We start from the raw sequence: 25097 nt of genomic DNA, 5'->3' as shown, positions 1-25097 counted from the left end.
GAATTAAAGGAAAGGTTTAGCAACCAAACTGCAGGAAGAGGAATTTAGCTGTACTCAAAAGCCCCTGGAAACAGGGATTTAAATCTGCTTCTCTAGTTGCAGACTGGCAATAAATCCCATTCTTTTTTTTTTTTTAATTTTTTTAATGTTTTATTTATTTCTAGGAGAGAGAGAGACAGCGTGAGCAGGGGAGGGTCAGAGAGAGAGGGAGTAACAGACTCTGAAACAGGCTCCAGGCTCTAAGCTGGCAGTCAGCACAGAGCCCGACGCGGGGCTCGAACCCACGAACTGCGAGATCATGACCCAAGCGAAAGTCGGACGCCTAACCGACTAAGCCACCCAGGCGCCCCAATAAATCCCATTCTTATCTTTTAGCTTTCAACCATGTGGGAGGGGTGCCTTACTTTCCTTATGGTTCGAAGTTCAAAAATGCTGGGCAAGGACTCCCAATGGCCCAACTTGCCTAGCTGTACATAGCCCCATATGATGTGTGTGTTCTTATAAGAACATAGCACCTCCCAAGGAAACCAAATACTTGAGAAGGAGGAGCTGTATCTAGGAAAAATGAGAGATTTCACCACAGACATTAATACTCTGGAATAGTTTTGGCTGTTAAGGTAAAACATGGGATAACAATTTTCACACCAACAGTTTAAACAAAGTGGCACCAGACCACAGAGGTGGGGGCAATGAATACTGCATGCCAGGTAGCAAGGAGAAATACTGTCAGTGGCTTCTTGAGGTGAGCTTTTAGGATTGAGTGTGATTTGTCGAGCTAAGAGGGGATTCTAGAGAGAGCAACTTCCAAGCTTGAACAAGTGGACATAAATACCTCCTCTTCCAGACCTCTCTTTTTATATGCTGGGAAAATGTATTTGAAGCCACCAGAAAACAAAGGATAGAAGTATCCTGTTAGTGCAAGGATAGAGGATTAAATGGTCTTTAGTTGGCCTGAAACACAAACTGTGTGAATAAACAGGTGACTAAATCCCCCCTACAACTTGGCTTTCTCATGTTACATAAAAAGGATAGTAGTACCTCAAGGCTCAAGTGACGATTAGATGAGATAATCCTCTAGCCAATGTTTTAACACAACGTAAACGCTCAAAACAACAAAAACCCCACTAGATATCAACAATTATAAATGTAGCTGGAAAGTTTATTTAAATGCTGAACGGGTAGTTTACATTTTTTAAGTATTTAGAGTGAACTTGTTATGCAAACCAGCTATCATGAGGGCAAAATATTTAAAAGTACTCCTTTTAACAGTCCAGGTATGTACAGTATCACAAAACCGGGAGAAACCAGGAAGCAGGTTTAGATGCTTTAGTTCTACTGTGAATTGAGATAGGTGAGAAATAGGTGATAAACCCCGCAAAGAGCTCCCCCGGGACCTGCGGAGCGCTGGGACTCAGCGATCCCGCGGGAGCCGCGGGGAAGGCACCGTCCGGGGGCCCTCCCAGCACCGACGACGACTCAGACGCGACAGGACTCGGGACCTGGCCCGGCCGACCCACAGAGCGCTAAACCCGGCAGGAGGCCAAACCCCGCCCCCAGCAACAGGCCAGTCTACGTCCCCGGCGGCGCACCCGTGGCGTCACTTCCTGTCACCGGCGCGCACGTGGGAGGAAGTGCTAGTGCCCGCGGCTGCCTCTCCAGCTTGTCTCTCTGGTTACGTTCGTCCGCGGGTCGGGGCGCCGCCTCCAGTTAGGCAGCTGCTATGGGAGTACCGGCTTTCTTTCGCTGGCTTAGCCGCAAGTACCCGTCCATCATTGTCAACTGCGTGGAAGAGAAGGTAAGGAGGCTCCTGACGGCCAGCCCACTAAAGCCCGGCGCTCCGGCACGTCTAGGCCGCGGCCCTGGGCGCCCGCTCCTGCCCCTGGGGCACCGTGTTCGATCTCGCGCCGCTCTGTCGGCCCAGCGGATTGTGGCGGCCCGACGCGCAGTTGGGCGCCGGCACCCGGAATACTGGCCTGGGCTAGCGGGCGGGGCGGGGCGAGGGCCGAGAGGGTTACGAACTCGCCGGAGGGCTGTTCCTCCGTGTCCCGCTTTCCCCCCCCAGACCGGAAGGCCCCGCCCACGGCTTTGTTTCCTCCCTGCACCGCGCGTTCTCGTTTGTGAAGAGACTCGAAGTCTTAGGGGCCACTTCTGGCAGGTCCGTCGAGTTAGCTGGTTAGGGCTGCACAGCTGCTGATCCCCTCTTTCAACAGCCTTGTAAAGTAATCCCCGGCAGCGGACTTTTTGTTGTTTACTGTTCGTGACAGAGGTTTTCTCCGAATGTGAGAGGCCGTTTGTTGCTGCTGTTAAATCCTGAGGCGAAAGCAGCACCTTAGAAACGTCTAGGACAAGACAGAAGTCTGATGAGAGCCCTCTTCTCTAGGTGTACAACTGTTGGACAGCGTGCTTGTTAAAATTCTTGGATTTCTGGGATACACTGGAACAATACACTTTTTGTTACTTTGTTTATATATAGACTTTTGCTCATTCTTTAGTTTTGTATTTATTGTTTCCGTGTTTCCAGTCCGAAGTAGAATTTCTGGGTTGGGAAGGTTCGGGGACACATTTTGCCTCTTACCCCTTCTTTTTTGAAGGAAGTACCCATCTGTCATTGTGAAAACATTTCTTTTGCTAAGGCTGGCCTTGATTTTTCCTGATTTGCTATTCAAGGAGGAATCGGAAGTCTCGTTTTGATTATACCCCTTGTGTTTTTTGTCAGAGAAAACTGTTAAACTGAATGCTCGTTTCCTTTGTTTTTAAAGCTTTTATCAAACTTTACTAACTTGCATCATACTCCGTTTCTACTGCATGATAACCACTTTTTACTGTTTTGGTTCTGTCTCTTAGTATCATGTTTATACCTGGTTTATTTGTTTTGAATCTAGTTATGGAATTCCAGCCGTGATAGATGAGGATTTGGTTGCTCATGCAGTAATCCCCCCCTCCTTTTAATAATAGCACATCACCATAATTCTTTTATGGATAAACTTGATAACTCTAGTATGCCTTTTTTAAAAAATTGGATCTCTTATATAAAGTATCCCTTGAGTTTTCATCACATAAGTTTAAGTATTAGCTTTTCTACCCCTGCTGTCGTTATTCTTTACTCCAAGCTTGTCAGCTACACTTTTCCTTATTGGCACCCAAAATTAAATTGTCAGGGCATTGGCTATACTGGTTGGTTTTAAAAGCTAAAAAAAAATCAAATACTATTGTCGATTATTGTGACTATGCTGATTCAGGTTATGTACTACGTTTGTCTTAGTGTCGCTTTTCTCTTTTCCTCTTTATGTGGTTCCCCGTCCAAACTGCCTGTTGTTCGGGTATTCTATCACGTCCTCTTTCTTCTTGGAAACTGCTTCTTGAAGTCGTTTATTTCTGTGCTGTCACACCTGGTTATTTATTTAGGCTTGCTGGAAAGCTGCTGCTTCAGGTTTCTAAAAATTCCTTTCTTCTGTTGGAGGTACTGTTTTTTGGTCATCATCTTCGTTGACTTAAATCACCTCTTTGGTTTTTATTTTTAGTTGAATTCTTAAGAAATGCTATGTGGGATGTGAGTTTTCTGAGTCCATTCTATCCTTGTACACATCATTAGCTAAGTAAGCATAGTTTGAGTTTGAAAATTTGTTTCCCTCAAAAGCTTTGAAAGCATTGTTCTTTTGACTTCTGTCATTCAGTGTTGTTGATGAGAAGTTAAATGTTAATGTGATTTATTTATTTAAACAACACTTACTAGCGTTTAGCATGTACCAAGGGCTGTTCAAGGCACTTTACAGATAAGTTTATTAAGTCCTCATAATAATCATATATCTGCTATCGCTTATTATTATTATTATTATTATTATTATTATGGGTGAGAAAGCTGAGGCACAGAACACTCAAGGTCACTTGGCTAATACATGCCAAAGCCAGTGTCAACCGGGAAAGACCATGTTCTTTATCTCTATGTTCTGCTTTTATTCTTTTGTAGTTGATCTATTTTTCTTTCTGAAAAAATCTTTATCTTTGGTAGTATAAGCTTTCATGGTTATGTACAGGTTTTTTTAAAAGTTAAATTCATTTTGATCAGTACTGTACTTGGTTGACTGAGTCTGGACATTGTGTTCTTCAGTTCTAGAGAATGCTCTTTGATTTTTTTCTTGTCCTTTTCATCTCTCTGAATTCTGGATCTTGGTCCTTCAATTGATTTATTTTCTTTTTCTTTCTGTTCTTCCCTTCTCCCCTTCCCTTTTGCAGCTTTATTGAGGTGTAATTGACCTATGGCAAACTGCACATATTTTAAGTACCACAGTTTAATAGATTTTGGCATATGTGTACATCTATGAAACTATCACCACAGTCAAGGAAGTATACATAACTAAGACATCCCATCTGCCCCTTTGTTTTCTCCTTAAAACCCCTCCCTGTTGCCAGTCTTACAGACACCACTTATAGATAAGTTTTCCTTTTCTACAATTGTATATATGCGGAATTATATAGTAGGCACTTTTTTTTTTTTTAACCTGGCTCACTTACTTTCATTCAGAATAATTATTTTGACATTCATCCATGTTACATATATCAGTACTTCATTGGTTTTTATTTTTGAATAGTGTTCTGTTGTGCATATAACACATTTTGTTTATTCATTTACCTGGTTGAGGAACATTTGGATTCTTTTCAGTTTGGGCCATCAAAAAAAGAAACCATGAACATTGGTGTGCAAGTCTTTGTGTGTATATATGCTTTAATTTCTTTAGAGAAAATACCTAGGAGTGAAATGGTTGAATTGTATGATAGGTATGTGGTTGTTTCAAAAGAAAAATTTGCCAGATTGTTTGCCAAGTGGTTGTACAATTTTTACATTGCTACTAGTAGTTTCTGAAAGTTCTAGTTGTCTACTTCCTTACCAAAACTTGCTATGGTTAGTTTTTTCAGTTTTAGTCATTCTATTATAGTGTTTTATCACAGTTTTAATTTGCATCTATCTGATGACATGATGTGGCACATTTATTTGCCTTCCATATATCTTCTTGAGTGAGATGTCAATTCAGGTCTTTTGCTCATTTTTAAGTTGTGTTGTTTAGCTTTTTGACATAAGCTTGTTGACATACCTTCAGTAAATATTTTTTTAATCTGTGGCTTGCGTTTTTACTTCTTATTGGAAAGAAGAGCAAAAGTTTTTAATTTTAATGAAGTCTGATTTAATACTTTCGTATTTCTGCTTTTTGTGTTGTATTTAAGAAATCTGTGCCAAAGCCAAAGTCACTAAGATTTTTTTCTTGTGCTTTCTTAGAGATGCTTTATAGTTTTACTTCATTCTGTGGTTTCTGTTTTTAGTTTTTAACATGGTGAATTACATGGATTCTTTTTAAATGTTAAATTCACCTTGCATTCCTTGGATAAAATCCCACTTGATCATGGTGTATTATTTTTACGTACTGTTGGATTCAGTTTGCTTAAGTTTTCTTGACAATTTTTACCTTAATGCCCAAAAAGGATATTTGTCTCCTGGTGTTCCTAGGTCTTTGTCTACTTTTAATATCAGAGTAATCTTGACTTCAGATGCGTGTGACATGTATGCCCTCTTCAGTTTTCTGGAACAGTTTGTGTAGAATTGATATTTTTTTCTTCCTTAAATATTTGGTAGCATTCACCAGTGAAGTCGTCTGAACCTGAAGTTGTTTTTTTGTTTTTTAATTTTTAAGTGTTTTTATTTATCATGAGAGAGAGAGACAGTGTGATCAGGGGAGGGTCAGAGAGAGAGGGAGACACAGAATCTGAAGCAGCCTCCAGGCTCTGAGCTAGCTGTTAGCACAGAGCCCAACGCGGGGCTCGAACCCACAAACGGTGAGATCGTGACCTGAGCCGAAGTCGGATGCTTAACCGACTGAGCCACTCAGGTGCCCCTGAACCTGAAGTTTTTGGGAAGGATTCTTTCAGCTACAAATTTACTTTAAGTGACATAGAGCTATTCAGATTATCTGTGTCTTTTTGAATGGGCTTTTGTTGTTTGTATATTTCATAGATTTTGTCCATTTCATCCAAGTAGTCAAATTTGTTGACATAAAGTTGTTCATATTGTTCCTTATTAGCCTTTTGCTGTCAATAGAAAATATAGTGATGTTATCGCATTCCTGTTACTATATTTTTTGTTTCATTTATCTGATCTGAAAGAACTAGCTTTTCATTTCATTGATTTTTGCTATTTTTTGTTTTATACCTCATGGACTCTGCTCTTATTTTTGTTATTTCTTATGCTCAGCTCACTTTGGGAAATGCTTTCTTGTCCTCATTTTTTTTTTTTATGTTTTTTATTTATTTCTGAGAGAGAGACAGCATGAGAAGGGGAGGGTCAGAGAGAGAGGGAGACACAGAATCCAAAACAGGCTCTGAGCTAGCTGTCAGCAAAGAGCCTGACGTGGGCCCCGAACCCACAGACCGTGAGATCATGACCTGAGCCGAAGTTGGACGCTTAACCGACTGAGCCACTCGGGCGCCCCTCTTGTCCTCATTTCTTAACCTACTGAGTTAAGGTGTCCCACTCTTGTCTTCATTTCTTAAAGTGGAAGCTGAAGGTCATTGCTTTGGTGCATTGTTTCCTCTCATGCAGGTATGGAGTGCCTGCTATTTTACATATTACAAATACTGAGATAATATGTTTTTCATTTTCATTCAGTAACATTCTAATACACTCTCTGACTTTTTTGGCCAATTGATTATTTATTAACAGTGTTACTTAATTTTCAAATATTGGGAATTTCTAGACATTTTTTTCTGTTCTTGAGTTCTAATTTAGTTCACTGTCAGAGAACATATTTTGCATAATTTCAATCTTTTTAAAGTTTATTTGCTTTGTTTTGTGGCCCAGAATATGGTCTTGGTAAATATCATTTTGCCTTAAAAGAGTTATAAGTTCTGCCGTTGTTGAATGGAGTGTTCTATACGTGGTATCATGCTGGTTGATAGGACATGGAAGACTTGAACAACACTGATTTTGTCTGTTCTTTCAATTACTTGATAGAAGTGTGGAAATGTCCTGTTATATATAATTATTTGGATTTGTCTGTTTCTTGTTTCAGTTCTGTTGGTTTTTGATCCTTGCATTTTGTAGCTCTTTTATAAGGTGCATAAATGCTTAGGATTGTTATGTATTCGATGAATATGCTCCTTTATCAGCATAAAATTATCTTTTTTATCCTTGGTAATATTCTTTGCTCTGAAATCTTTGTTCAGTATTAAGATAGCCAGATCTTCGAACTAGGGTAGCATGGTCTATTTCCATTCTTTTCTAGTCTTTTTGTGTCTTTATACCTAAAGTGTTTGTGTTTATAGGCAACATACAGGTGGGTCATGTTTTTTAACACTTTTTGATGATACCTACCCCTTTTTTATTGTGGCAAAATACACATAACATAAAATTTGCCATTTTAACCATTTTTAAGTGTAGAATTCAGTGGCATTACGTATATTCACAATATACTTATGAAACCATTGACATTAATTTCTAGAACTTTTTTTATCATCCCAAACAGAAACTCTGTACCCATTAAACAGTATTTCTCTGTACTCCCTCCTCCCCTACTTTCTGTCTTATGAATTTGCCTTCTTTAGGTACCTAATGTAAGTGGAGTTATATATTTGTCGTTTTGTGTCTGGTTATCACTTAGCATAATGTTTCAAGACTTATCCATGTTTGTACATATCAGAATTTCATTCCTTTTTCAGGCTAATATCCCATTGTATGTATATATCACATTTTGTTTGGACACTTGGTTAATTTTTACCTTTTAACTACTGTGAATAATGCTGCTGTGAACACTGGGGTACACGTATCTGTATACATATCAGTGCTTAGGGTATGTATCTATAAATGGTCCCTGCTTTCAGTTCTTTGGGGTATATGCCTATGAGTGGATCTTTTGGTTAATTCCTTTTACCTTTTTGAGGAACTGCTTTTCCTGTTCTCTACCTGGTAAGTGAGGCATTTAGGACATTTATGTGTATGGTTAGATTTAAGTTGATCATGTTTTCTGTCTCATCTGGTCTTTTTTCCATCTTTCAATTCCTCTGCTTCTTTTGGATTGGATTTTATGAGTTTATTTTATATCTTTTGACTTTTTAACTAGTCTTATTCATTCAGCCATCAGTTTCTTCACTTTGCGTCCTGGGCTTATATTGTCTCCATTCATTCAATTTCTGATCTTGAGAAGGGCCTTAAACTCTCCTAAAGTCTAAAGAACTAGCGTTTCTTGCATTCCACTGCACTACTTCGTACAATCTCTCTCCTCTGGTCATTTCTTTCAGAGCTGAAACAAGGCAGGCTGTTGCCATGTTTTCTCTCAGGTGGGAATGTGCATGTTGGTGGACTCAGATTTTTTTCACCGCTCTGCTAATGTTTGTGAATGAGTGTGGGAGTGCTACAAATACTGATTTGGGGGTTACCAAAAAATGTTTGGTAGGGAGGTGAATTAGCAAATATGGAATTCATGAATAATGAATATCAGTGTTACATATACCACACAGGGTGGTTGTGTGAATTAAATCATTTAATGCAAGTTAAGTGCTTCAAACATCGCTTTGTACAGAAACACTTGATATTTCAGAATTTTATTGCTACATTAAGTTTCAGGAGTTTGTATGTCCAGATAAAAGTGGGGATATTTTTGTGTCTAACTCTTATGTAGTATAGAATTGTGCTCTGTTTTCATGTAGTGAAATCAAGGTTTCCTACCCTGCTTTTTTTCTTTCTTCTGTATGATTGCGTGAATACTTGTTTATGATAGGCACTACTCTAAGGGCAGGAAGGACAGTAATTAACAAGGAGGCTGTTGGTCCCTGACTCTGCATTCACTTTTCATCAGTATAATATTTTTGGGGGGAGATAACTACTACATTTTTTAAAAGTGGCTTTACTGAGATATGATTCACATACCATACAACCCATTTAAAGTTTACGATAATTTAGTGTTCTTTTTTTTTTTTTGTATATATTCACGGATGTGGGCAACCATTAGCACAATCAGGTTAAGAACATTTTCATCACTTCAGAAAGAAACCTGTACCCTATAGTTACCAACTATCTCCTGCCCCACCACTCATATCCCTAAGCAAACACTAAGCTATTTTCTGTCTCTGTAGATTTCTTTATTGTGTCTTTCATGTGAATGGAATCATACAGTATGTGTTTTTTTCTGGCTGACTTCTTTCACTTCCTGTGTTTTCAGGGTACATTCATGTTGTATTATGTGTCAGTACTTCATTCTTTTTTATGACTAAATAATGCTTCATTGTGTAGATATATACCACATTTTATTCATTTGTGTGTTGATGGATATTTGGGATGTTCTCACCTTTGACTTTTGACAGTAACTGTAACTTTTGACTTTTGACAGTAACTGTGCAAAAGTTTGTGTACAGGTTTCTGTGTGGACATGTTTTCATTTACTGGATATATACTTAGAAATAGAATTCGTGGTAACTCTGTGTTTGATTATTTGCGGAACTGCGAGACTATTTTCCATAGTGGCTGCAGCATTTTAATTACCACCAGCAGTGTTTCAGTGTTCTAATTTCTCCACATTCTGGCTAACATTTGTTACCTGACTTTTTTATTTTGGCCATCCTAGTGGGTGTGAAGTGGTATCTGATTGTAGTTTTGATTTGTGTTTCTGTTAGGACTGAAAGATACTGAGCATCTTTTCATGTGCTTATTGGCCAGTTGTATATCTTCTTTGGAGAAATGTCTATTCATATTCTTTGCCTGTTTTTATTTTTTCTTATTTTTTTTGTAGTTTTTATTTAAAAAAATTTTTTTTGTAGTTTATTCATTTTTTTTATTTTTAAAAAAGTTTGTTAAATGTTTTATTTATTGCTGAGAAAGAGAGACAGTGTGAGCAGAGGAGGGTCAGAGAGAGACGGAGACACAGAATCTGAAACAGGCTCCAGGCTCTGAGCAAGCTGTCAGCAGAGCCTGACGTGGGGCTCGAACCCACGAACTGTGAGATCATGACCTGAGCTGAAGTCGGACGCTTAACCGACTGAGCCACCCAGGCACCCCTGTAGTTTATTCATTTTTGAGACAGAGACAGACAGAGCATTTGTGGAGGAGAGGCAGAGTGAGAGTGAGAGGGAGACACAGAATCTGAAACAGGCTCTAGGTGCTGAGCTGTCAGCATAGAGCCTGATGCAGGGCTCAAACCCATGAACTGTGAGATCATCACCTGAGCCAGAGTCGGACGCTTAACCAGCTGAGCTATCCAGGTGCCCCTCTTTGCCTGTTTTTAAATTGGGTTGTCTTTTGACTGAATTACAAGAGTTTTTAGGATGTACATATTCTGAACACAAGCACTTTAATAGATACATGACTTGTAAATCTTTTCCCCCATTTTGGAATGTCCTTCTTACTTTTGTGACCGTGTCTTTTGAAGCATGAAGTTCTTAATTTTGGTGAAATCTAATTTTTTTTCTTTCTAACGAAGAATCCATTGCCAAATCCAAGGCCATGAAGATTTATGCCTGTGTTTTCTCCTGAGAGTTTTATAGTTTTAGCTCTTAAATTCAGCTGTATCATTCATTTTGAGTAAACTTTTGCATGGGTCCAACTTCATTTGCATGTGGCTATCTAATAGTTACAGCACCATTTGTTGAAAACTATTCTTTCTTAATTGAATGGTCTTGGCACCCTTTTTAAAAATCAGTTGTACATAGGTGTATGGGTTTATTTCTGGTGTTTTATTTCTAGTCTTTTGACCTCTATATTTATCCTTGTACCAGTACCATGCTCTCTCGGTTACCATTGCTTTATAGTCAGTTTTAAAATCAGGAAGTATAAGTGCTTCAATTTATTCTTTTTGAGGATTATTTTGTATATTATGGCTTCCTGGCAATTCCATATGAATTTTAGAATCCACGTCAGAGTACAGATTTTATATTTCTTTGGTTAATTTTAGTTCTAGCTTTTGGATACTATTATGAATGGAATTGTGTTATTTTTGAGTTCATTATAAGCATGTAGAAAGTAATTTTTTTTATATATTCTGTAACCTTGCTGAACTCCTATATTCTAATAGTTTTTTCTACTCTTCTGATGTATTGCATTAATTGCTAGTATATTGTTGAGGACTTCTGCATCCATTTTCATAAGAGACACTAGTCTGTAGTTGTGTTTTCATGTGCTGTCTTTGCCTGGTTTTGGTATCCGGATAATAGTGGCCTCATAAAATGTGTTGGAAAGTGATTCTTCCTTTTTTGTTTTTTGGAAGAATTTGTGAAGAATTGGGGTTAATTCTTTCACTGTTAGGTAGGATTCAGTGAAAAAAACATCTAGACTTCGACTTTCTTTGTGGGGTTTATATTGCTGGTTTTATCTCATTGTAGGTTTATTCAAATTAATTCGTCTGTCATTTTTGTAGTTTGTCTTTTAATTTGTGCATTTCACTTAAGTTATCTAATTTGTTGGTGTACTATTTATGATCGTTTTTGTTTCTGTAAAGTTGGCAGCAATCTCCTCTTCTGTTTCTGATTCTAGTAATTTGAACCTCTCTTTCTAGGTTACACTGGCTAAAGGTTTGTCAGTTTTGTTGATCTTTTGAAAAAAACTTATAGTCTCATAGATTTTTTTTTCTTCTTTATTTGCTTATTTTCTGTTTTATTCCTGCTCTAATGTTATTTCTTGCTGGCTTTGGGTATAATTTGCAATTGTTTTTCTAGTGTCTTAAGGTGGAAGTTTAGGTTATGGATTTGAGGTCTGTCTTAATATAGACATTTACAGCTATAAATTTCCCTCTGAACACAGCTTTGGCTCTATATCATTAGTTTTGGTGTGTTGTATCTTCATTTTCATTCATCTCAAATTATCTTCTGATTTCTCTTTTAATTTCTTCAACCCATTGGTTGTTCATGAGTGTGCTGTTTAATTTCCACATACTTATGAATTTGCTAAATTTCCTTGCTATTTTTAATTTCATTCCATTTTGGTTGGAGAATGTATCTTGAATTATCTCTCAAAATAAATATTTTTTTAAAAAGCTTCATGTATTTAAAAAACGTTTTTTACAGTAGCTTTTTATTTTGTTTTATTTTATTTTTTAAGTAGGCATTAAGGCCCAGCATGGAACTGTATGTGGGGCTTATACTTAGAATCTTGAGATCAGGGCCTGACTTGAGGTAGTCAGATGCTTAAACGACTGAGCAACCTAGGCATCCCTATTTTAGTTTTTAATTGAAGTATAGGTAACATATGGTGTTATATTAGTTTCACCTGTACGGTATGATTCAGCAATTCTATAACATTACTCTGCTCATTAGGATAAGTGCATTCTTAACTCCTTTTATGTTTTACCCATCCCCTCACCCACCTCTCTCTGGCAACCACCAGTTTGTTCTCTGTATTTAAGGGTCTGTTTTTTGTCTTTTTGTCTTTGTTCATTTGTTTCTTAGATTCCACAAATGAGTGAGATCACATGGTATTTGTTTTTCACTGTCTGACTCATTTCAGTTGGCATTATACCCTCTCGGTTCATCATGTTGCAAATGGCAAGATCTCATTCTTTTTAATGGACAGGTAATATGTCATTATGTATGTATACTACAGCTTCTTTATCCATTCTTTCATCTTTGGATAGACGCTTGGTTCACTTCTGTATTTTGGGTAAATAATGCTGCAGTAAGCATAGGAGTACATATATCTTTTTGAATTAGTGTTTCTGTTTTCTGTGGCAAATACCCAGTAGTGGAATTAATTGGATTATATGGTAATTCTGTTTTTAATTTTTTGAGGAACCTTCATACTATTTTCCACAGTGGCTATACCAGTTTGCATTCTCACCAAGAGTACACAAGGTTCCTTTTTCTCCACATCCTTGACAACACTCGTTATCTCTTGTGTTGTTGATTTTAATCATTCTGACTGATAGGAAATAATATCTCATTGTGGTTTTGATTTGCATTTCTCTGATAATTAGTGGTGTTGAGCTTCTTTTCATGTGTCTGTTGGCCATTTGTATGCTTTCTTTGGGAAAATGTCTACGCAGGTCCTCTGCACATTTTTTAATTGGATTATTTGGTGGGTTTTTTTGGTGTTGGATTGCATAAATTCTTTATATATTTTGGACATTAACCTCTTAAAGGATATATTATTTGCAAATGTCTTGTATAAAGTAGGTTGCCTTTTTGTTTTGTTGATGGTTAGCTTCACTGTGCACACACTTTGGTAAAAATCCCAGTAGTTTTTTGTTTTTAAATGTTTGTTTATTTTGAGAAAGAGAAAATGAGCAGGGGAGGGGCAGAGGAGAGGGATTCATTTATCTGTTCTATTTTTTATTCTCTATTTCACATATTCCTGCTGTAATCTTTATTCCCTTCTTGCATTGGCTTTGGAAAGCTTCATGTATTTTGATGCTCTGTTATTAGGTGCACACATTTTTAAAACATTTTTATTTATTTAGTTTGAAAGAGGGCATGTGAGAGAATGTTTGCAAGTGGGCGGGGGCCAGAGAGAGATTCCTAAGCAGGCTCCATGCTGTCAGTGTCCCATGAGGGACTTAATCTCCCAAACCAGGAGATCATGATTTGAGCCAAAATCTGGTGTTGGGCACTTAACCAGCTGAGCCACTCAGGCACTCCTGAGCATGTATGTTTTTAATTATTACATTTTCTTGGTGGATTGACCATCTTATCACAAGATGTCATTATTTCTGGTAACTTTTTTTGTTTTAAAGTTTGTTTTGTCTAATACTGGTATAACCGTTCTAGTTTTCTTGTGGTTCTTGTTGCCTATCTTTCCCTGTCCATTGACTTCTCACTTTTTCACAAAGTTTGAGATCATGACCTGAGCTGAAACCAAGACAGATGTTAACCGTTTGAGCCACCCAGATGGTGCCTCTGCTCCTGCCCAGTAGTTTACTTATGCTTTTGTTGCCCTTGCCTGAGGAGACCTATCTAGAAAACTGGTTTTACAGCCAATGCCAAAGAATTACTGCCAGCGTTTTCTTCTAGAAGTTTTATGGTTTCAGATCTCACATTTACGTCCTTAATTCATTTTGAATTTATTTTAGTGCGCAGTGTAAGTGGTTCAGTTTCATTTTTTTGCATGGAGCTGCCCAGTTTTTCAACACCATTTGTTGAAGAGACTGTTTTTTCCCAATTGTATATTCTTGCCTTCTTTGTTCTATATGAATTGACTGTATATGCATGGGTTTATTTCTGGACTCTCTGTGTTCTGTTTCACTGATCTGTATGTCTTTTTGTGACAGTACCATACTGTTTTGATTACTACTGCTTTGTAAATGTATCTTGAAATATGGGATTGTGATACCTGAAGCTTTGTTCATCTATCTCAAAATTACTTTGGCTATTTTGCGTCTTTTGTGATTCCATATTCATTTTAGTATTATTTGTTAGAGCTCTGTAAAAAATGTTGCTATTTTGATAAGAATTGCATTAATCTGTAGTTTACTTTGGATAGTACGGACATTTTAACATTATTGGCGTACCCCTCTCTAGTTCAGTGAACATGTTTATGACCACTATTTTAAAACCTTTTCTGTTAAGTATGACATGTGGACATTTTCATGGGCAGGTTTTGTTGCCTGCCTTTTTCCTGCTGTTACGGCTCATACTTGTCTGGTTGGGTTTTTTGTTTTGTTTTGTTTTGTTTTGTTTTTACATTCCAAGTAGTTTTTGCTGCAAACAGGACATTTTAGATGATACAGCACTTTCTGGGTACAGGTGCCTCCTTCCTTCTTTATTCCAGGGCTTGTTGTGTGTTCCTTGTTTATTTACCAGCTAGATTATTGTAGTGAGCTGTGTATCTATCTCACCATGTTATGCCACTGATACTGCTCCTTAGGGAGATGCAGTTTGGGGCACACCCATAACCACCCTGGGATGCCTGTGGTGCCGGTAGGTCCCTCTCCCACTCTACCTGATCACACCCAGCAGTTAAACTTCACTATTTATGGCCCATTGCTCTGTTGGTTTCAGCAGTGCCCTAGGGCATAAATTCCTCTACTGACTAATACAGTCACATTGGATCCTTCCAGGGATTGGTTTCTGAGATTAAATTGGGTATTTGTCTCAGCTGTCTTATTCCCTGGTACTTTCCTGCAAACTAGCTGGGCTGGGAAATCTAGAGGAGTCTAAAACTGAGTTCTGTAGTTTGGTGTTCAACTTCAACAGTGCAAACTTTCAATACAGGGTAATCTAAGACATGATTCATGTTTTTTCTGATGTTGCTGTTAAATACTGTGCAGGCTTCAACAAAAAATATATCTATTTAGCTATAACTAACAATAGTGGTGTCTGTTTACATTAGGGGAGCCAGAAAGCCTTGTAAGGTTGATTAGACTAGTAGGTTGGTATGAAATTCTTTTTGAGGGGTTTACGTTAAAACTTAGTTAGTGTATTTTTATATAGACTTAGTATTTGTGTATTTGTATCATCTTTACTTTTTAAAGTATCTTTATTTTGATTCTGTGGCATTTTTATCACAAATAGGATAATTTATCAACTGCTTGTTTAAAAAATATATACTCCTTTCTCCATGAAGTGGAGGAGGAGTGAACGTCCTTCTAGGCACAACTGTCTGGACTGCTCCTCTCCAGTGGGTGTGTCCCTTGTTCCTCCAGGGAGCCACTGGTCAGCCAGGGTACTACACTGTCCTTCCTCTCAAGCACTCCTCTTGCCTGGTTGTTGTGGGGCCTGAGTGGTACCAGGGAGGGGGCGGGGTGAAAGGTCTGAGCCTCTGGGCTGTTACTGCTGCTGGTGCCGATGGATCACCCAGAGGCTGTCCCTAGAGCTCCTCTCTCGGCCTGGAGCCCCTTGTGTTCTCCCACTTCTTGGCAGGAGCTCCTCCCTGCATACTTCAGGCTGTCAACCCTGAACAACACCAGTAATTAGTCTGTTTTATAACTTGCTATAAATGGTACTGTATATGCTCTTCTGCAACTTGGTGTTTTTAGTTTTGTTTTTGTCTGTTTGGGGCCGAGCAATATACTTGTGATCATCCTCCTCTATTTCTTTGAATCTCACTTGTGTCTGGCATTTGATATATGAACATCCACATAATCCATTCTGTGGGCTCTTCCTCCCCCCCCCAATTAAGTTGACCTTTCATTTTTCTTTCTTTCTTTTTTTAATAGTTTTGAGATGTAATTTATATACCATAAAGTTTATCTGTTTAAAGTGTATAGTCCAGTGGTTTGGTATATATACAGAATTGTACAAGAGTCACATTATCTAATTTTAGAACATTTATATCACTTCTGAAAGAAATGCTGTACCCATTTGCATTCATTTCCTATTTCCCTCACCCTTGCCCCACCCTCAGATTGAAACTCCTCCATTTCTGTCTCTATAGATTTATCTATTCTGGATTTTTCATATAAACAGAATCTTCTGTGGTTTTTTTGTGACTTTCACTTAGCAGAATGTTTTTGAGGTTCATAATGTCTCATGTACATGATGGGTTTTTAAATTCACAGTTTTTTCCCATTACAAATGATGTTTTGTGTATGTTAGGGAACTTTTTTTTTTAATGATTTTGTTAACAGTAAAAATATCTCAATTTTTTCCTTTGCTGAGACTGTTAGAAAAAACAAAGCCAATATTAATTACAAAAATACAATTGAGTGCCTCCAGGAGTAAGATGTAGTCCTTATCTTTTGAAGAACTCATAGTGTAGTTGGGTTAGAATGACTTTGAAACCATAGAAGTGCTATAAGTGAATAAGCAAAATTCTAAGGAAATACAGAAGGAGGAGTTTTCTGAAGTGACCTGTCCCAAGACTTATAAAGTAATTGACATTTGATTGCAGTCTAGACCGTGTAAAATTAATAAGGTTTCAGGAAGTGGGTGTTGTAACAGAGGCAGAAGGAGAAGCAATGTGCAGAGGCACTGAGAGATGCAAGACGGTTTTCCAGGAACGTAGGATAGGGTTGGCTAGAATGATAACTTTGGTAGGACAGAAAGCTAATAAGAGTCTAGACTCATTGGTCTCCATCTGGGAATCATTGAAAACATCAGACAAGATTAAGGTACAGCCACATTCATACTTTAGAATGAAAACTGACTGCATATGGGGTTGGCTGGAGATGGGAGAGTCTAAGGGTGTAGCAGTCCATGTGAAGGCCATTCAGATCTTTGAGGTGAGTGGTGCAGTGACACCCATGGCCATGGGGCTGAGAGGAAATGAAATGGAGAGGTCTTTTTCAGGTTAAATTGACAGGACTTCCTGATAATGAGTGGGGAGGGAAAAGAATTTTAAGATGACTCCCAGGGTTTCTCACTGGGACACCTGAATGATTTGACAGTTTGATAACTGTCCCTCACATAGTCAAGATTAACTTGTTGTGTTGGAGGCTATCCACTTTCCACAGATGAACTATCTGCTTCAGTTGGCTTTAAGGAATAAAAGAACATCTTACAGTGTAAAGATGACTTAAAAGTGTTTTGTTTCCAAGTCAGAAATGAAACATGGGTTCATACTGAGCTTAGGATGTGTTAATTTGAGACTTGAATAATCAGACTGCTATTACACTTCCTCATAGCCAAAAGAATGCAATGGTGTCAAGATTCCTGTTGATGCCAGTAAACCAAATCCAAATGATGTGGAGTTTGATAATCTCTACTTGGATATGAATGGAATCATCCATCCCTGTACTCATCCTGAAGACAAGTACGTAACCCATTTTTATCACTGGTACAAGAAGTTACAGAGGAATACTGTATTATATGACCGCGTCTGCTTGTCCTTATAGGCCAGCACCGAAAAATGAGGATGAAATGATGGTTGCAATTTTTGAGTACATTGACAGGCTTTTCAATATTGTGAGACCAAGGCGACTTCTCTACATGGCAATAGACGGAGTGGTAAGTGCTAAAAAGTTCACCTAGAATCCTGTTTTTGTTGTGTTTTGAGTGTGTAGAATGAAAGTCAGCTAAATAACAGTAAAGGTTGACTGTGATGAATTTGAGAAAGATGCCTAATCTTTCTGTCATTCATTCAGACATTTTTGGTACCTGTTTTGTGTCAGACAGTGAAATGCTGGGGATTAGTGGTGACTGCCCTTGCTTTTGAAGAACTTAACCACAATGTCACTTACTCATGGGCTTTAGGTATAGATTACACCTGCAGGGTGCTAAGGGAAGAGGAAATCAGTGCTACTAAGGGAATTAGGAGATAGAAAAGAGTGACTTTTGTCCTCTTTCTTTCTTTCTTTCTCTTATTTTTGGGGAGAGAGGGAGCATGTGAGTTGGGGGAGGGGCAGAGGGAGAGAAAGAGAATCCCAAGCAGGCTCCATGCTTGGTGTGGAGCCCAAATCTCACAACCATGAGATCATGACCTGAGCTGAGATCCAGAGTCGGATCCTTAACTGACGGAGCTACCCAGGTGCTTCACTTTTGTCCCATTTCTTGAAGTATAAAGAATAACAGGTGGGCAGGGGAGTCAGATTGGTGGAATAGATGGGAGGAAGGAAGACTTAAAGATTTTTCAAAGGCATGACGTAAAGTCAGCCACACTGACAAATTTGGGCAATTATAGGTGTTTTAGCTCAGAAAGAGTAGTAGAGCAATGGCTTGAGAAGGCCTTACTGGCCCCTTCAGGAGTTTGGATTTTATCCTATAGGCAGTGAGTAGTCATCAGAATGCTTTAAGAGGGTAGTAACTTACTGACGTAGGATGATGAACCAGCTAGCTTAGCTTCTAAATGATTAGCACACTATATATCAGAATTCAAGGAAAATTAAATTATAATCCTAAAATTTATTTTGCTGTATATAAATAGATTCTCTTTCTTTTAGATTTGGTAATCCTAGTGTCTAATAGAATGATTTTGAAGGGCTAGAGAACTTTGGGTGCAAGAAGATGAACTTTTTTGTGAGGTTCTCTTTACTGAGAAATCTCAGTTACTTGATAACTTGGTAAGTTGCCGTTAAAGTGCAATGAAGAATAGAGGAGACAAGAGGATCTTATTTGGAGCACATTCTAATCACATTAGTGAAATTTCTTGAAAAATCTGTCAGTTTACATCCAGTATGCCCTTATTGCTAGATCAAGTATATACTATATGCATATCTGTATGTCTGTCTGCATGTTTATTTACTCATGTCTATAACATGGTTTTGTTTAAATGTAAATATAGATCAAAGAACTTGGTATTTGCATTAGATTAGGTGATCTCATTTTGTAGGAAAGGGAATTATTTAAAGAGAATTTAAAATAACTTATTTGGGGCACCTGGGTGGCTCAGTCATTTAAATGCCTGACTTCGCTCAGGTCATGATCTCACAGTTCGTGAGTTCAAGCCCCATGTTGGGCTCTGTGCTGACAGATCAGAGCCTGGAGCCTGCTTGTGATCTCCCTCGCTCTCTACCCCTCACCCACTCCCACTCTCTCTCTCTCAAAAATAGATAAATATTTTTAAAAATTTTAAATAACTTATTTTATGTAGACAGGATACTTAAGAGCTCCTTCCAGGCCTAAAACAAAGTTCAGGAATTTCAAAACTATAGAGTCCAATTCACTTCATTCATACTTACCGAGTGATTTTAAATTACATTTGGTAAGAGTGACTTAAAAGTATTTTCAGGGTGGGAGGCAAGATGGCGGAGAAGTAGGGAGCTCCGTACATTTCGCCTGCACCCATCTCTCAAACAGAGAAGGTCTGAAGTCGTAGAACACTGAGCCACAGGAGTTTGGGAAGAGAAAGAGACAGAGTACACTGGGAAGGAAACCTCATAAGTGCTTGTAGGCGAACTGGGGAGGATAAATGCGGGACGGGACCCAGAGATACGGAGGGAGAGGAGGGAACCCAGCTTGCCTGCAATTGCGGTGAGTGATTAACCAGCGAGTGGTGGTGAGCTGCCACGAGTCCAGGGGAAAGGAAAGGGAAGCTGAGATTACTCATAGAACCATGCCTAGAGACGAGAAAAACCTCGGCTTGGAAAGACAATGTTTTTTAGCTCTGCTTGGGATAGAAGGAACTTAAACATCATAAAAGCCATCTATCAGAAGCCCTCAGCTAACATCATCCTTAATGGGGAAAAACTGAGACCTTTCCCCCTAAAATCAGGAACACGACAGGGATGTCCATTCTCACTACTGTTGTTTAACATAGTGCTGGAAGCCCTAGCATCAGCCATCAGACAATAAAAGGAAATCAAAGGCATCAGAATTGGCAAAGAAGAAGTCAGACTTTCACTTTTCGCAGACGACATGACACTCTACATAGAAAACCCTACAGACTCCACCAGAAGCCTACTAGAACTGATCCAAGAATTCAGCCAAGTTGCAGGGTTCAAAATCAATGTACAGAAATTGGTTGCATTTTTATACACCAACAGTGAAGCAACAGAAAGAGAAATCAAGAAACTGATCCCATTCAGAATTGCACGAGAAACTATAAAGTACCTAGGAATAAACCTAACCAAGGATACAAGAGATCTGTATGATGAAAACTATAGAAAACTTATGAAGGAAATTGAAGAAGACACAAAGGAATGGAAAAACATTCCATACTCATGGATTGGAAGAATAAATATAGTTAAAATGTCATTACTACCGAAAGCAATCTACACATTCAGTGTAATCCCAATCAAAATTGCACCAGCATTCTTCTCAAAACTAGAACAAACTGTCCTAAAATTTGTATGGGACCACAAAAGACCCCAAATAGCGAAAGTAATATGGAAGAAGAAAACCCAAACGGGAGGCATCACCATCCCAGACTTTAGCCTCTACTACAGAGCTGTCATCATCAAGACAGTATTCTGTTGGCACAAAAACAGACACATAGACCAATGGAATAGAACTGAGAACTCAAAATTGGACCCAAAAGTATACAGCCAACTAATCTTTGACAAAGCAGGAAAGAATATCCAATGGAAAAAAGACAGCCTTTTTAACAGATGGTGTTGGGAGAACTGGACAGCAACATGCAGAAGAATGAAACTAGATCATTTTCTCACACCATACACATAAATAAACTCAATATGGATAAAAGACTTGAATGTGAGACAGTAAATCATCAAAATCCTAGAGGAGAAAGCAGGAAACAATCTTCTTGACCTCCATCGCAGCAATTTCTTATTTTACACATCCCCAAAAGCAAGGGAATCAAGAGCAATAATAAACTTTTGGGACCTCATCAAGATTAAAACTTCTGCACGGCAAAGGAAACAACGCATAAAACTAATAGGCAGCCGACAGAATGGGAAAAGATAGTTGCAAATGACATATCAGGTAAAGGGTTAATATCCAAAATTTATAAGGAACTCACCAAACTCTACACCTGAAATACAAACAACCCAGTGAAGAAATGGGCAGAAGATATGAACAGACACTTCTCCAAAGATGATATCCAGATGGCCAACAGACACATGAAACGATGCTCAGCATCCCTCCTCATCAGGGAAATACAAATCAAAATATACTGAGATACCACCTCATGCCAGTCAGAGTGGCTAAAATGAGCAAATCAGAGGACTCTAGATGCTTGTGAGGATGTGGAGAAACGGGCACCCTCTTACACTGTTGTTGGGAATGTAAACTGGTGCAGCCCCTCTGGAAAACAGTGTGGAGGTTCCTCAAAATATTAACAGCAAAACTCCCCTATGACCCAGCAATAACACTGCTAGGAATTTACCCAAGGGATACAGGAGTGCTCATGCATAGGGGTACATGTACCCCAATGTTCATAGCAGCACTCTCAACAATAGCCAAAACATGGAAAGAGCCTATGTGTCCATCAGCTGATGCATGGATCAAGAAGATGTGGTTTATCTATACCATGGAATACTACATGGCAATGAGAAAGAATGAAATCTGGCCATGTGTAGCAACATGGATGGACCTTGAGGGTGTTATGCTGAGCGAAATAAGTCAGGCAGAGAAGGACAAATATCATGTTTGCACGTATAGGAAGATTAGGAGGAACTTAACTGAGGACCATGGGAGAGCAGAAGGGAGGAAATAGTGGGGCAGAGGGAGAGAGGCAAACCATGAGAGACTCTTGAATGCTAAGAACAAACTAAGGACTGATGGGTGTGGGGGGTAGGGGGGGGAAATGGGCATGGAGGAGGGCACTTGTGGGAATGAGCACTGGGTGTTATATGGAAACCAAGTTGACAATAAACTATTGGGGGAAAAAAAAGTATTTTCAGTTAAATCCGTTCCTTCTCTACCCACTTTGTAGAGATGGAGTGGTAATAATTCCTACTTATGTGGGAAATACAAAATAGAAGTGCCTTGAGGTCCTACAGATTAAGTAGTTTTCTGTTGCTTATATGGGGCATGGTGAGTCCCATGTGGAGACCGTCCTTCCTTTTAGGCATGGATGTCAGGTCTTCCCAGTCCTGCTTCTGCACTATTAACTACTTATCAGATGCTTGCTGGGTCTTTGAATAAAGTGAGCTGTTTTCTTTGGTGCCTTGAAGGACTCTAACCCAGTGGAAGTGGCATCCGGTTGTGGACTCTACAGTATTAAGTGGATTCTTAGGATGTTTGTTTGACATGTTACTCACCTGACTGAGGTCAGCTTTTCGGTTCTTGGTCCAAATTTAAGTTCTTAGGATTTATTATCAGTCCTAAAAGGATTATTATATAAAAACTTTCCCATTTTAGTGTACTGTTTTTATAAGGACAAATGATTGAAAATAATGTACAGATTTAGTTGCAAATATTTTGAATAGCATTATGTGACTATGAAATAATGTTTTCAGGCACCACGTGCTAAAATGAACCAGCAGCGTTCCAGAAGATTCAGAGCATCCAAAGAAGGAATGGAAGCAGCAGTGGAGAAGCAGCGAGTCAGGGAAGAAATACTGGCAAAAGGTAAAGAATATGTATCTTGAAGTTGGATAGCTTATGAAATGTATATAGAATGGGGAGGGGTATGAACTTTCCCTTAGAACAGGAATGATTTTAATTTAATTAGGATCCAGAATATCCAAGGAAAATTTATGTTCACTGTCAAAAAGTAGTTAATGGACTCCCTTACTCCCAGTAACAAACTTGTTTCTTTTCCGAACTCTGTAGTAAAAGGGAAACTTGGGAATAAAAAGGAAGGAATTCTGGTAGGGAAAGGAGATGGTCAACCCCTTTCAAGATGAGCATCGCTCTTCAGCTAACTTTTATGTATCTGTAAAGGAGATATACATTAAGAGTGCTTCTTCTCTTTTCTTTTCTTTTCTTTTTTTTTAATTTTTAACATTCATTTTTGAGAGGGAGACATTGTGAATGGGGGGGGGGGGCAGAGAGTGAGGGAGATTCAGAATCTGAAGCAGGCTCCAGGCTTTGAGCTGTCAGCACAGAGCCAACATGGGGCTCAAACTCACGAACTGTGAGATCATGACCTGAGCCAAAGTCGGACACTTAACCACCTGAGCCACCCAGGTGCCCCTTTACTAACTACTCTTTTCTATGAGAGTAGTAGAAAGCTACGATTCTGTATACATTTTTCCCAAATCAACTTTAGTAGCTTGCTTTTTGCCTCCCCTTGAAACTCAGAGGTCTATGAAAGGAGGCCCAGGGATAATGTGATCTATATTTATAGGCTTTCACCAAGTCAGACACACTTCTTCAGTATAGGTAGACGCAACAGGCACTGAGACAGCAAAGTACCCAGGGTTCCCTTGATTTGGAGGAGGGTTGGGGGGTGATTTTTGCAGTTCCACCAGAGCCCTGAATTTCCTAATGGGTACATAAGGAAGACAGATGGGTACTAATGGGTAATAGTTGCTAAAGTCTCAGAGGGGAGGAAGGTCAGGAGAACCTGATACTCACTGGAGCTGGTTCTCTCCTGAGACCCTTGTCTGTGAGTTGGTGTATGACTATAGCAGGGTGATTTGTTTGGTGTTTTGTTATGTAAGGCAGTATGATAGACCAGGAAAGCAATGATTCATTGGGTCAGAATAGTGTGCTTTGCTGGTGAATAAGGAAACTCTAGTATGGTCTGCTCAGCCCTGGAATTATGATACATTTTCCGTTTGAATTTGCTAGACGTGTGCAGCTGTATAGTAACTGTAACTGCAGCTTGTGATACTGTGCTAAAACCTGTTTGTGTTTATGAAGATAGTCTTTGATTTTAAGGATGTCTTCTTTCTTGAAGATGTTTTGAAATACATTTATCTTGAAAAAACTAATAGGACAAAGAGGATTTTTCTATCCTAGCTGATAATTCTTTCTTATCATATAAAGCTCTAATAAACTTAGCGCTTTAATTTTGTTTTTCTAAGGCACCTTTATCTCCATAATTATCATCAAAATGAGAACTCCTAACCCATATCTGTGTGTGTGTTTTCGTTCTGTTTAAGGCATCGTGAAGAATGCCGTAATTTTCATATTTCTATATAACGATAGTATCTTTTGTATACTATATATTGTTTGACGGTCATGTTAAAGCTTATATTAAATTTGAAGAGATGAATCTTACTTTCTTCCCAAAATGGGGAACATTTGTTTCTCTGGTGACAGCACTTCCCTTTCTTTTGTATTTGTACTCGTTTTTCTTGTTCTGGCTTAATATTGAGTAATTTACCTCGCTTTTTATGGAGAGAACAAAACGTTGCCTCTTTTTTCTCTAGGTGGCTTTCTTCCTCCAGAAGAAATAAAAGAAAGATTTGACAGCAACTGTATTACACCTGTAAGTAGTCTCATACTTTGCCAGCTATTGCTAACTCTTAAGTGGTAGATTAATTTATTTCCTTCTATCATTTTAGGGAACTGAGTTCATGGACAATCTTGCTAAATGCCTTCGCTATTACATAGCTGATCGTTTAAATAATGACCCTGGGTGGAAAAATTTGACAGTAAGTTTCACATTTTGGTACTTGAGAAAGATAAGGGTGATCATTTTAGGCTGTACTTTGATATGACTGATATTCTTTGTCTCTCCATCCTCCCCACCCCCAATAAAATGCTGGTTGACTGCCAGAGGAGGGAGAAGCTTCCAGGCTTATTAGAGATGGGGTGCCCTGCCTGGTCCAGTTTTAGACTGCTGAATTTTCTCTGAATGCCAGTTTTGTCCTCTTACCATCACTGTGAAGCTGTGAAATGGGACCTGTGGCTTAAAAATTATATATAATATTTTATATAATATATTTATATATATATTTATATTT

General features: G+C 38.7%; 1 protein-coding gene across 1 annotated transcript in view; it reads left to right on the top strand.

Annotated features, from left to right (window-relative positions):
- The first annotated feature begins 1630 nt into the window (after positions 1–1630).
- The window catches only part of XRN2 (5'-3' exoribonuclease 2), an 83277-nt gene continuing 59810 nt past the window's right edge, over positions 1631–25097 (top strand). Inside the window, exons 1-6 of the mRNA XM_039222284.1 lie at positions 1631–1795; positions 17526–17653; positions 17736–17847; positions 22698–22809; positions 24561–24619; positions 24696–24785. Of these exons, the coding sequence (XP_039078215.1) occupies positions 1721–1795; positions 17526–17653; positions 17736–17847; positions 22698–22809; positions 24561–24619; positions 24696–24785 (576 nt within the window). The 5' untranslated portion in view covers positions 1631–1720. The remainder of the gene's footprint in view (positions 1796–17525; positions 17654–17735; positions 17848–22697; positions 22810–24560; positions 24620–24695; positions 24786–25097) is intronic.

The sequence above is a fragment of the Hyaena hyaena genome, unplaced genomic scaffold (assembly GCF_003009895.1).
Source record: "Hyaena hyaena isolate Hyena2069 unplaced genomic scaffold, ASM300989v1 scaffold_1103, whole genome shotgun sequence".
Taxonomy (NCBI): domain Eukaryota; kingdom Metazoa; phylum Chordata; class Mammalia; order Carnivora; family Hyaenidae; genus Hyaena; species Hyaena hyaena.
The sequence above is the reverse complement of the archived record's forward strand: the minus strand, read 5'-3'. Positions and strand labels throughout refer to the sequence as shown.